General features: G+C 46.1%; 1 protein-coding gene and 1 long non-coding RNA gene across 3 annotated transcripts in view; both read left to right on the top strand.

Annotated features, from left to right (window-relative positions):
- LOC307204356 overlaps positions 1-14175 on the top strand; it is a 181362-nt gene that overhangs the window by 127225 nt on the left and 39962 nt on the right. The window lies entirely within an intron of this gene.
- SPNS2 (SPNS lysolipid transporter 2, sphingosine-1-phosphate) overlaps positions 1-14175 on the top strand; it is a gene marked incomplete at its 5' end in the record, with an annotated part of 94830 nt that overhangs the window by 46149 nt on the left and 34506 nt on the right. For both annotated transcript variants that reach the window (XR_013833508.1, XM_079955671.1), the window contains one exon: positions 4750-4886. Coding sequence is in view for 1 of the 2 variants with exons in the window: in XM_079955671.1 (XP_079811797.1) it covers positions 4750-4886 (137 nt within the window). The remainder of the gene's footprint in view (positions 1-4749; positions 4887-14175) is intronic.

Here is a 14175-nt window from a genome sequence, read left to right as displayed (position 1 = left end):
GTTCCAAACATGACCACCATCATTTTCTCTCATAGCCTCATCATTTCTTATTTAGAGTCCAGCTGACATCCTTCACTTGCTGTTTAACCACTCTTCTAGCTGGCTGCTTTTTCTACCTTACAAACAGCACCTCTGTTACATCTTATAAATAAATAATCCGTTTCACGTGTGTAATCCTTCATATACATTGTTGTTCCAGACCGGGTATATAGGAACATTGTTCAGTTCTTTGCAGTGTTTATCTGGATTGGTACAAGGTCAAATTCCATTCCTTCCACTGTTTACAGAGTAGCGTAGGAGCTGCAGCCATAAATAACTCACAGAATGCATATCCAAACTCTGCCATTAAAATTCCACTCTGGAGTTCTTCCTCAGCACACAGTTAAAAGCAAGATCTTTTCCTCAAATTCAGCCTCTTTACCACATCTGTTCAGCAGCAGTTCATTCTCTCTCTCCCCCCCCCACTGCATTTCTCTAACAGCAGTCCAGGAATAATTTTAAATAAAGTCCATTCATCCTCGGTCGAGGGGGGATGGCATATAGTAAAACCTTGTTAAATTCCTTGTTGAGCTTACTTTGAAAAAGAGGGGGGAGGCTTTTGATTTAACAAACAGAGTAACATACAGTGGTACCTCGGGTTACATACGCTTCAGGTTACATACACCTCAGGTTCCACACTCCACTAACCCAGAAATAGTGCTTCAGGTTAAGAACTTTGCTTCAGGATAAGAACAGAAATCGTGCTCCGGCGGCGCAGCGGGAGGCCCCCATTAGCTAAAGTGGTGCTTCAGGTTAAGAACAGTTTCAGGTTAAGAACGGACCTCCAGAATGAATTAAGTACTTAACCCGAGGTACCACTGTAGCAGCGGCTACACATGACTCTTTCATTATGCAGGGAGGACAATGAAAAAAAGAGACCATTTGGAAACCACAAGAAAGCACAAAACACCTTGTTCTCCCCCTTCCTTTCCCGGCTATTGTAAGGATTCTCAAGCTTCAAAGAAAACATTCAAATACCTTCAAAGAGCCAAGCCCAGTTCTTTCGGCAGCTGACTGATTGCAGTCCATTAGCATGTTGCAGTCCAGGAGCGCCTCTTGATTAATGCCAATTGTCCGAATTATGGAGGAACCAGCCATAAATCATGCCAGAGGCTCTTTCATGGCAGGGACACACTCCCAGGTCGCACCCACTCTGCCTTTCAACTTGGCAGATACAGGCTTGAGCGGCACATCAGGGTGCAGTGAGCTCCCCAGACCCCACTGGAGAGCGTTGCCAGGATTTGTGCCCCATAAATCCTGGCTTTCCTCTGCCTGGACCTCCTCGCAGCCTATGGAGGGGGTACGGGGAGCGGCCGCCATTGACTTGTGACATGACCGGAAACCCATGTTTGAGATTTCAATCTAGTTCACATTCTGATGGACTAAAGAACTGCTGGTAAATTGTGGAGCACATCTAACTTACTTTTAACACAAGTATGTGTAACAAATTGCAAATATCAACTAGGGATCGGGGAGGAATTTAATTCGGTTTGCATTTTAAAATGAGTCGTGTCAAGTTTGCACTTTCCGAAACAGCACGAGAACCAAAACACAGCTGTCCTTTGACATTCACGCTTATCCAAATTTTGCATGCAGTTCTCCAACCAGCGCTTATAAAAACGCATGCATTAGGTAAAAGTGTGCCTAAAAATGAATAAATCAATTAAAAAGTATACAAAGATGCATGCTATTTGGAGAAGTAGCTGGCAAGAAAATCTCTGTATTAGTTAAAACTGCATATAAAAACGTGTCTATTGGGAGAAATTCGCCATAAAATGTGGAATAATTTCCGTGAGGATTTTTCAAGAGAAGTTGTTGGTGGGTTGTTGTTTTTTTACAAATTGCTGCAGGAATGTGGGGAACTGGGGAAACCTGAAAGTGACAGGTCTCTCCATCCCTAGTGGCAACTTAGCAATGCCTATATAGCACAGCCTAGTGGTTAGAGCATCTTCTTTGCAAGCAGATGGTCCCAGTTCCAACCTCTGATGTCTCTAGATAGGGCTCGAAATGCCTGTTGCCTGAAACTCTGGAGACCTGTGGTCTGACTTTGTAGGAGCCAGCTTCCTATATCCCATGGGAACAGGTTTTCTAACATAATTGAGGCTGCTCTGCATAAGTGAGCAAAATGGGCTCCTCCTTCCTTTGCAGACGGTTGGATTTTCTCATATGCAAGGTAATGCAGATTTAATCAGGGCCATGAAATTAATTGGCTAAGATGTCTTTAATTGGGTGACGACTCCTATTAATTTGGTTGCAAGCTTATGTCGGTTATCTGGGATAGCCACTCTCCCTTCCTGCAGTTTCCAGCAACTGGTACAGTGGTACCTTGGGTTACATACACTTCAGGTTACAGATTCCGCTAACCCAGAAATAATACCTCAGGTTAAGAACAGAAATCGCGCGGCGGCAGCGGGAGGCCCCATTAGCTAAAGTGGTGCTGCAGGTTAAGAACAGTTTCAGGTTAAGAACGGACCTCCAGAACGAATTAAGTACTTAACCCGAGGTACCACTGTATTCAGAAGTATTCCACTGCCTCTGACAGTGGAGGCAGAACATCGCCACCAGGGTTAGCAGCAGACTTGAGGTTTGCAGATATACCCCCCCCCCAAAAAAAAGATATTTGCAAAGAACACCCAAGATGCTGGGGAGACCCCCCCCCCAAAAAAAAACCAGTACATCAGCCATACAAGCAACACTGACCGGTGTGAGTTGGGGGGGAGGGAACGGAACGGAGCACTGTGGAGCTGGGCACTGCTGACTGGCTGGCTGAAACCCTGAGCAGGAACACTCCATACTGTAACACCCAGCTTAATTAACTTGCACTTTTGGATACCCTTTGTAGGAGGGGTTGGACAGCAAGGGAAATCTGTTCTCATTCAGTACCAGTGGGGTAACTGGAAGCATGTAGTTGGGCATTTTGGGGGACAGGATGCTGGGCTAGAGAGAACCTTGATCTGAATCAGCCCAGCTTCCATTATGTTTTTATGGAGTTGGCTAAAGAAGAAAAGCCCAAGCACAGGATTCTATGCTGTTGGTTGCTAGATCTTGCAGGGAATTTTCCAGTATGTGCTAGCAGGAGATACTCAACTCTGAAAAAGGTATCTCAAGTAGGGATGTTGTATAATTCTGATGAGAACAGAAATTGGGGCAGGGGGATTTGTGGATGCTCACCTATTCTTTTCATGTCTGCAACAGAGATCAATCTAGCAAATACAATTGGCATTTCCTGTTATTGCTTTCAGTTTGCAAACGGCCTGGATAGCTCAGTCGGTTAGAGGATGGTGCTGATGATGCCAAGGTTGCAAGTTTGATCCCCGTATGGGACATCTGTATATTCCTGCATTGCAGGGCCTTGGGCTAGATGATCCTCAGGATCCCTTCCAACTCTACGATTCTATGATACACAATTATGTTTCCCCTCCCCCATTTGCATTGTGTTTCCTTTGCATTGAAAGGAATGGAGTGGGATAATGTCCAAACAACGCAACATGTGTAACCCATACGCAACTTGCATAATTGACATTGAGACTAATCATGTGGCTTGTGTGTTTTTTAATTTTTATTTGAAAACCAAAAAAAGATTACAAACATCAAATTCAAAATCTGTATTCATTTTTGAACATAAGCCTATTACATAGATTACCTAAATTAAAATATATCTAATTGCTCTAGGCTTCCCTTTGCTATATGTAAATACAATGCAATTAACAAATTATATTATAAATGATATTATAGATTCTCATATACCCCCCACTCCCTTTCACCCATGTGTGATCTCAATATTTTACTTCTTCCATCTTGTTGTGTTATTATAATTTAATAATTATTCAGTTGATTCTATTATTTAATCATGTGGTTTTTGATGGAAGAATTGTTGGGATACTGCCAGGGAGATAAAGCCCATCATGGCCCCCACGTCGCCTCCGGACGATCCATCGATCTCCCGTAGATACAGTATCAGCAATTAGCGACACGAGCTCCAGAAAATAGCTTGCCACATTCCAGAGCTGATGCACGCTCTATCAGCAGAATTCGTACAGCGAAAGATGCACGCAGGAGAGCATTATTTAGAAGTTTATTCAGCGTTGGTCAGAACAAAGGAAAAAACATGACTGCCTGCTTGCGTGTTCAGGCACAGAGAGAGAAACGAAAGCATAGACACGACAGAAACATCCTGTGAACAGGAAATACGCAGGCTGTGACACAAACATCCTGCTCCCTTTTAAGGTGGAACGGAAATATCCTAACAAGAAGAACTGCAGCAGAACAGAAACAAAGCTACAACATGCAATGAATATAGGCCAGGTCAGGAAGCGATGTCTTCTGACACCTCTTGTCATTGAGCAAATTATCTCACCCCTATATCTAAATAAAGCAGATCTTTTGGCAACTATTGGTGCTGTCATAGTTTTATTCACTTTATCCAAATCCTCCATTGCAAAAAGCTTTCTGGAGTTGCTTTTAAAGCTCTCAGCCCAGTCATTGGTCTACACCTCCTGCCTGCTCTAATGGGAGTTGTGGTCCCCAAAATATGGAGGGCATCAGGTTGGCAAAGGATGCTGTAGGTGAGGAATTGCACGCCAGGCAATTCACCCACGAGTAGGAGAGATGACTGGTACTTGGTTTGGGGGCAGCATAAGTTAGCACCTGCTCAAGTCTGGGAAATGCTTCTTCTTCAACCCATCTCTTTGCTTCTCTCTCCTCCTACAGTTTTCATCTGCAGCTTCATGGTAGCAGCCCCAATATTCGGCTACCTGGGGGACCGCTTCAACAGGAAAATTATTCTCAGCTGCGGCATTTTCTTCTGGTCGGCCATCACCTTTTCCAGCTCCTTCATCACTGAGCAGGTAAGATCATGTTCAGAGGAAGCAGTAGGTGCTCTGCAGCCGATTCTGGGCTGTGTTGATCAACTAAGTATCGCAGGTTTGCTTCTAAGCTTCCATGTGGAAGTTTTGCTAGCTTAAAAAGAGAAAGGCAAAAGTCTATTTATTAATCGTATGCAGTGACATAGACAAATACCAGCAGAAACTTTTGTCAACTGAATTGGACAGACCTTCCCCTGCCTAGCGTGTGACAAAAACCCACTGCACAGGGAAGATTTGCCCCGAAACAACCTCGCCGTTGACTCTTTGTCGCCTCTGTTTTGCCCTTTGAGCTCCAAGCTCGTCAGGTGCAATTTGGGGTTTGGCTCTTGCCTAATTTTGGGAGGCTAAATATAGCATCCTCCAGCAACCTCCAAGTCGCACACCTGTTTCTGGACCCAGGAGTGGGAAGGGGTTGTTTGTGCCGGAGACATTGCAGCTTTCCGTTGCCAGCACTGTGACGCCACAGTCCTCCGCAGCTGGGAACAGAAATGCTCCTGTTTTGCAACCTGCTGTTGAAGAGGGCTAATTAATGTATTCCTGGCGAAATCAATCAAAGTCGTGCCGGGCCATTTCCCTCCAGAAGGAGGGAGCCAGCCAACCATCCCACACTCCTCTCGTCTTCTTGGTCCATCTGCATTCCTGGGATCACCCTCATCCTGTCACACCCAGATGGTGAGCAGCCACCCACGTGATCCCACGGGGTGTGCCATTTCTAATGATTGAATGCTGGTTGTCACCTCGCAGGGAGGGGGCAGATGTTGCAGGCTGGCCGGCTGCGTAGGTCCTTTTCCCAGGACTATTCACTGTTTACATTTCCAAAAGGGATTCCTGCCTCTGCCACGGGCTTTGCCTTGTGACCTCAGTCCCCTTCCTCCTCTCACCCTCTCAGATTTCCTTTCAGTAAAATGGTCAGGTATCTGCTTCGGCAAGGCTTATTTGGTTGCTAGCGCCCGGCGTAAAGGGCAACCTTCCTCTCAGTTTGCTGGCCAGGTGGTTCATTTGGTTTTGGTTTTTTTTGTTTTTAATATAATTTTTATTAAGTTTTCCATATTTCATTACATTTCAGAATCAAAAATCAAAGAATTTATAACTTAAAGCATTGCTTAAATAAAGCATCGACCTCCTTCCCTCCCTTTAACAGACTTCCATATCACTTTACCAATTTCTTCACATTCCTATATTTCACTTTTTTACCTTATATCAATCTTAAAGCAATCACCTTCTTAATTTCCCATTACCAAACATTTCAACTTAAACCTACAAACGTTTTCAACTTTTTACAATTTTCTTTCATATAAAGTATAAATTTGCCCGGGTCCTTTTGGAACAGTTCATCACGGCAATTCCGGATCTTCCCCGTCAGTTTTGCCAGCTCCATATACTCAACCATTTTTACTTGCCAATCTTCCAAGGTGGGGAGTTCTTGTTGCTTCCATGTCTGGGCCAGGAGTATTCTTGCGGCCGTTGTTGCATTCATGAACAAGGCCAGGTGGTTCATTTTGAGCTTGTTTGCTTCACTTACGACAGTCCCTGGCCTTGTGGCCGGCAGGGCCTCATAGCCGTGGTCACTTCCAGGGGTGGCTGGGTGTGCCTCGGAGACAAAGGACCCCACCTTTCCCCTCACACTTTCCACTTGGTGGTTGGCCGTCATGCAGTAACTTCTCCTTTCCTCCTTTTTCCCCCCTTTTCGAACCTCACGTCAGGAAGTGGTGTTTTGCCACATGTTGTAGGTTACTGCAAGCGTGCTATCTTGAGGTGAAAAGTGTCTGTGCCTGCCTCAACAACAAACAAAACCCCACCCCCCAAAACCCTTCATTTCAAGTTTAGATACCTTGGGGATAAAAATACACATTTAATTATGTCAGTGGGTGCATGTCTGGGCTCCTCAGCTGCCGACTGCGGTGTGACAAAAAGGCAAGTATTTCTAAAAGCCTTTGGAGCCGCCATCATACTTGGCTTGGCTAGTCACCTCAGAGTCACAAGGAGTGGGTTTTTTTTAATTGATGGGAAGCAAAATGGAATATCAACCCTGCAGGGTGTGTTTACACTAGAGTTTTAAACTGGTTTAGGATGCACAAATGGGATCTGCAACAAAATGTTGCAGTGTGGCCTAGGGGAGTCACACGGGCCAGATTGAGAGGACTTGGAAGGCTGCATGCGAGGCTCCCCATTGCTGTCCTAGCAGGTGTCCTATCATACAGAAATAGCCTGATAGAATATAGAGCTGGAAGAGACCCCAAGGGTCATCTAGCCCAACCCCCTGCAAAGTAGGAATCCAGTGGAAAGAATATAGAAACGTAAGGTTTATTAGTCCTGGCAAACAAGGCCATTCTGAGTGCGAGCTCACATGCGGCTGTCAGGGAGCCACAATAAGAAGGTCTAACACTCATTGGAGAAGCAGCAGGAAGGAAGTAAAACCTGAGAGAGAAAACCAACTTGCAGGGAGTTAAGAAGGAATCGGCAAGGGAAGAAAAGGTTGCCTTTCTACCTGCTGGTTCAGGTAGCTTATTGCATGCCTTGTCGCTTTACTTCCAACATATCAGGGAGAGCTTGTTACCAGTTCTGTCATGATCGAATGGTAAAGCTCTCCATTTCCTGCACAGTTGAAGAGAGGGGCCTGCTTTTTGGTGTTCCAGTGCTCATGACAAATACTGTTGTCCAAACAAATCCGCCCCCCCCCCTCCAGTTACCAGCTGCTACATGTTTCTTAATTTTAGCAGCCAAAGGCTCTCCTTCTCTGTCAGCTCTAGACCTTTTCCATTTCTCCTGCCTCCCACCAATTTCCAAAAGGCAAGAGGACATTTCTTTCCTCAACCATAGCTGTCAACCTTCCCTTTTTTTGCGGGAAATTCCCTTATTCCAGCGCTGCTTCCTGCTGCTATCCCAGATTGTTAGATATCCCATAGACTGTCCCCAAGACAGGTGAGGCTGCTGATCTCTTATTTTCGAGGCTGCTGATCCCTTATTTTCAAATCTGAAAGTTGACAGCTATGCCCTCAACGTGTTCCCTTTTGTACCTTTTAACTGACCTAATGGCCCTCCTACAATCGACACCTCAATACATAGCTGGGAAGGCCCAGTATGTAAACTCTGGCTGCTGGGAGTTGGTCAGTGCCTCAAAGCTGCCCACTTTCTCATTGTCTCCCTTCTCTGTTGCCCCGAATAACGAAGGCTGGTCCATTAGGGAGAATGGGGCACTGCCCACCAGCCACAGCCAGCCACTCCCTTCCTGCCACCTTCCTTACAACCAATTCAGGGGCTGGTTCTGCCCATCAGCTTCCTCTTCCTTGGAGAACTCAGCCGGGAAGAATCCTGGGAATTAGTTTGTCAAGGGTGCTGAGAGCTGCTAGGAGACCCCTGTTCCTCTCACAGAGCTACAGTTTCCTCCAGAAACTGCTTTAACAACAATCAATCGCTCTTCCCAAGTAACTCCATGGAATTGTCCGATTCTCTTGTTTTGCAGCCATCGGTGCACGCAACTGCGTTTATTATTTTATTTCTATTATTCTGTGTTTTTCCCCTCTGCCACGGCAACGGTCCTCGGGAAGCATTGAATCCATTAATGGGAACGCAATTAACAGGATATCTGACAGGGTCAGTTTGCAGCATCCTGTTCCTGTGTTGGCATGTTAAAATACAGACTTTGTTCTCCATCTCTCTCTTTCTCTCTCCCTTTTTATAACTTTGGCAGCTAGCAAAAGGCTTCCCGTATTTGGGAGGTGAGGTTCAGTGTGAGAATGGATAGCCGGCTTGGAAATTCCCGGAATAAGCTTAGTTATCGTGCCCTTTGGTGTCTCTTCACTGCCATTTCATTCTCACAATGTGGATGGCCCAAGTGGTACCTGCAACAAATTGTTGCAGAGTGGAGGACTCCTGTTGAGGATGACAGCCAGCTAGCCGACCACTAAGCTGCAGAAGTACTTATGCCAGGAAGAAAAATAACATTGACCAGAGTGGCTGGGGCAACCCAGTCAGATGGGTGGGGTACAAAGAACTACTACTACTACTACTACCACCTCCAAGGCAGACAGTGAGTTTGTTGGCTATCCATGGGTGTGATTTCTGGCCTCCCACATTCCCCAAACCCAAAGGGTACAACTGTCACTCCTTTTGTCCCATGAAACCAGGTGTTCATTTTTATTTTTAACCTGCGTTATTTTTATCCCACCGCTCCTACTTTCAAGGCAAGTTGCAAATCAATACAAGGGGAGTCTAGCATTCCGATTTGAAGGTGAAACCGGTGATCTATTATGCAGAGGGAGCAATAAAAAGCACAGCTAATTATACGGCAGGAACACATGCAGCCCGAAAGGGAAACCCATAATCAGCTGGCGCTTTGTCCAGGACACCTGCCAGGATAAGGTGGGCCTGCACACCCTCCTGGAAGTTAATTTGGAAGGTAGGCAGCCACCCAATTCAAAGAAATATTCAGCGATTAATCATGCAAAGTCCACTTAAACCTGCATCTTAAAAAATTGTGGGGGAGGTAGGAAGAAAAATGCTGCAATAAAGCAGGACTGGGGAGCCTGTGGGGGGAAAGCTAGAAGTATATAAAATTATGCACACGATAGAGGAAGGTTTTATCTCCCTTCCCCACAACACTACAACTCAGGGAGGTGCAATGAAGATTTAGGACAGAGTACTTAACTCAGGGACATTGGTGGCCTGTGGGTTAAACCACAGAGCCTAGGACTTGCTGATCAGAAGGTTGGCGGTTCGAATCTCCGTGAAGGGGTGAGCTCCCGTTGCTCAGTCCCTGCTCCTGCCAACCTAGCAGTTCAAAAGCACGTCAAAGTGCAAGTAGATAAATAGGTACCTGGTGGGAAGGTAAACGGTTTTCTGTGCGCTGCTCTGGTTCACCAGAAGCGGCTTAGTCATGCTGGCCACATGACCCAGAAGCTGTACGCCGGCTCCCTTGGCCAATAAAGTGAGATAAGCGCCACAACCCCAGAGTCGGCCACTATTGGACCTGATGGTCAGTGGTCCCTTTACCTTTACTTACTCAGGCAACACAAACTATGGAACTGGCTCCCGCAGGAGGCAGTGATGACTACCAGTTTGGATGTCTGTGAAAAAGGATGAAACAAATTTATGATGGAGAGGGCTATCGATGGCTACTAGGCATGGTGTGTTGCCTCCCCTGTCAGAGGCATCAATGCTTCTGAATATCAGTTGCTGGAAAACTCAGGAGGGGAGAGGCCTCTCATGCTCAAGAACTGCTTGCAGGTGGAGCAACGAAGGATGAATCTGCAAAGTTTTGTTTTCAAAATGAAACCAGTTTCCTAAAAAAAAAAATGCTTTTGAGGGTTAGAAGGTATATGCAACAGATCTAGATTGTGCATGGAGTACGTAGAAAAACAACAACTCCTCCATCTCCACTGATTCTAGAATAAAACGTTACGTGTACACAGCCTTTGAGTGGACAAACACAAATGAGCTTCACGACTTGTCTCCCGGGTCCTAATCCTGTACCACAGTGGTTCGGCTGCAGTGCTGCATACACCACGACTTCAAGTGCCACCTTTTGACTCTGGTGTCTCCTCCACCACCACCAGATGTCCACCATCAATAGTGGACCCCAATCGACTTTCCAGGATGAACGTTTCCCTGCCCCTTGCTTTAATCTAATACAAAAATTCAGGAATTGGATCTGCAACTTTTTTTTCCTCCTTCATGGCAATGACATGTTCTGTGTGCTGAGCTATGGGCTTCTCCTCTACAAGGCCTTAGGATATTTTGGTCCCAGCTGTGTGTTTCTAAAAAACAACAACACACCACAAGAATTTCAGTTCCACGTAAACGTATCTCAGGATCTGGATGCGTGGAAGCCTAGCCCAGAGGCCTCGCAGCTCTCTCTGGGATTTCCTGCAGCCTCCGATCGCATCACATGCGTTTTCTAATGCTTTCTGACCCCGGGATTTAAGGATCATGTGCTTTTTGAGATGGCGAGGCAGTTTGCCCCTGGGCTTTAGACATACTTCAGCAGATTATCGCTTTATCACTGGCTGCGGAGCTCTTGGAGAACAGTAGCGTAATTCTCCTTTTCTTAAGCAATTTAGGAGGAGAGCAAGAGGAGCAGGGACACATTTAGGCTTATTAAAGTATGGATTACTTGCATGGCCGGTCGTGCACGGATGCAGGAATGGGGTGTTGGTGAGGAATGCTAGCGTGGGGAGGGGGGGTTCTCGAACCTTTGCAAAAAATACTATTTCGATTTTAATGCATTTAAAGAGATTGCAGAAGAATACCAGGGAGGGGTACATTGCCGGGCTGAGCCAAATTTTGACGGGCAAAGAGTTTTGGTGTGCTGGGGGTGTTTCCTGCAAACTCCTCAAAGCTGCTGTCTTTTTCTTCACAGCCTGTTCGCAGCTTCCCTCTTTTCGTACAGTGTTTTGAAGACAGTTTTTTTCCTTTTGCTGGCTTGCGATGAAGCCAATCAGGGTTTATATTATTAGAATTAGTAGTACTGGTAGTGGTAATAGCAACAGTAATTTAACCGCTTTCCAAAAATGTGTCTCGGAGCGATATACATAATGCAATGAAAACAGCCTAAAGCAGTTAAAAGGAAAACGGAAAATAACAGCAGCTTAGTTTTATTATTATTGTTGTTGTTGTTATTATTCAGAGCCAAGAGGGGATTTGAACCCTGGTCTCCTTGGTCCAAGTCCAACACTCTAACCACTAGGCCACACTGGCTCCCTACAGCAGCTTAGTTTAGAAGCAATACAAGGTCGACACCTATGGCAGAGACTTGGTCATCCAACTGGGAAAGCGGGTCACAATAAAAATATAAATCACCTTTGGAAAGTGAAGATACTGTTGTATCTCGGCAGCTGCACAGAACAGGGGCATCTGCACTGAAAGCCCTGCTCCGAGTTACTCCAACTATGTAGCTAGCATCATAGCATCGCTGCGCCAACCAGATTGCAGGAAGTGATGTCATCGCAAAGCCTTGACATGCAAACTGTACTTCCTGCCCTCACTCTGAATGGTTGGGTGTTTTTGTGCCCCTTTTCCAGCCCCCTCCCTGTTATTTCATGGAGTGGAGTGGGGTATTTCACAATGGGATGGCATTGTTCCATGAAATTCTTGCACACACCCATTGCACCACAGCCACGGTTCAAAATACTGTTACAGACTTTAAAAAGATCAAAAGTTGTCTTGTTTATTTGTCCTGTCTCGAATTATTCCCAAAAAACACACGAAAGGAATGCCAGGCAGTCGCCATGTCATTATCATACAGCAAGTAAGGCTAATGACTCAGCAGCCATTTGACATTTCTTTTGTATGGGTGTAATATATCTGTTTACTCAAAAGGACAATGTCCCAGACTTTAACCATCCATTCTGAGTTGGCTGGCAGTATATATATATATATGTATTTCTGTCCTCCATTTTCCTGTAGTTGTTATTCTGCTGGCTCCCAAAGGAAGGCCATTCCCTCTACTTCCGACATTTAGACAGCGAGTGCCGATTGTTATCATCCTCACGCAAAAGAGGGAGGTTTTGGAAGGTCTGAGGGAGTGTCCCAGTTTGCAGAAGCTCACACATACACACAAATTAGAGGGCAGAAACTCTCAGAGTGAGGGAAACCCTGGAAACAGGCCGCTGAGGACTGGGCATCCTTGAAGTCTCTGTGTCTACGTGCCAGGCTGGTTGTGAAGGCTGGTCTCCATGGCTTTGTCCACTCAAGGCCCAGAGAAAAGGGAGAAAGTCAGCTCTGCTTGTGTTTAAATTCGTGCTTTCCGGAACGCTGCATGGACCTCAATGCAGCCACCTTTCAAAATTAGAATTTCTCCGAATTTTGCAGCCCAGTTCTCTAGCTATGAAATTTGCACAAGGGGAGGGTGTTCAACGCCTCCCTTCCCTACTCGTTTCTAAATCTAAACAGTCCTTCAAAGGTGTTGCTAATCCCACAGAAAAAGTTACAAGAAAGCAGGTTTCTGATTTAATATCAGGAACAACTTCCTGACAGTAAGAGCTGTTTGACAGTGGGGCGGTCTCCCTCAGGAGGTTGTGGACTCTCCTTCCTTGGAGATTTCAAAGCAGAGGTTGGAGGGTCATGGACGCTTTAGCTGAGATTCCTGCATTGCAGAAAGTTGGACTAGGTAACCCTCGTCGTCCCTTCCAATTCTACAATTCTATGATTCTTCTCTTCCTCAAGTAAAAATCCTCAAATATATATATGTGTGTGCACACGCTTGTGCATTTGCGTTAGCAGAAACACCCCTTGTCTGTTCCCGCTGCAAATGTTTTGCCGGCTAATTTGTTCAGCGTGTGCCCTGTGAGAATGGCCGCTTCCTTGAAAGGCCTCTTGGCTCCCCTCTTGACTGGGCATCAGCAGATTCCCCACGGTATTCCGGAGCGGTTTAGTGTTGGGCGATGGACACTCATCAAATGGCCCTGAGTCATGCGCCTGCCCTTTAGGGCTCAGCCCACACACATCTGTCTCTGATATGACAAGGGCAGCAGGAAACATTTAATTGGACCTGTAATTATAGGGCAGGCGGCAGCATAACAGTTCCCAAAAAAGGGTACCAAGGTGGAGCTGCCAAGAGCACAAAAGGCAAATAGAGGTTGGCTGGTTTGCAGCGCGGTGCATAGCCAATGTGCCGGGACAGCAGATTTCCACCTGCTTTTAGACCGGGTTGCAGGACGGGCAAGGCATTTGCACAGAGGAACGTAGGAACCTAGCACCTTCTGCATGCAAAACCGCTAAGCTACTGCCCTTCCCTTAGAGGCAGAGTAAGATACTAGTCCTCATGGTTCAAATTAAAGAAGTGATTCAAACAGGGAGCTGCCTCTTTATACCGAATCAGACCACTGGTGCATCTAACTCAGTATTGCCTACACTGACTGGCAGCAGCGGATTAAGTGTTATGTGCAGAGCAGGCCAGAGGGAACCGAGGGAGGCTGAGGCTTGGGGGTGTTCCATTTATCTATTACATTCCAGCCCCAGATTTACTCCAGAGATAGCATAGGTGCTTCCCTCCCTGCCATGCTGTTTTCACAACCACCCTATGAGGTAGGTTAGACTGAGAGACAGTGGCCGGCCCAAGTGCACCCAGCAAGCTTTATGGCCAAGTCGGGGATTCAAACCCTAGTCTCCCAGGTGCTACTCCTAGTCTAACACTCTAAACTGGGATTTCCCAAACTTGGGTCTCTCTCCAGCTGTTTTTGGACTACAATTCCCATCATCCCTGACCACTAGCTAGGGATAATGAGAGTTGTAGTCCAAAAGCAACTGGTGGCCCATGTTTGGGAAACCCTGC

The sequence above is a fragment of the Podarcis cretensis genome, assembly GCF_951804945.1.
Source record: "Podarcis cretensis genome assembly, chromosome: 15".
Lineage (NCBI taxonomy): Eukaryota > Metazoa > Chordata > Lepidosauria > Squamata > Lacertidae > Podarcis > Podarcis cretensis.
This window is presented reverse-complemented; position numbering and strand designations above follow the sequence as displayed.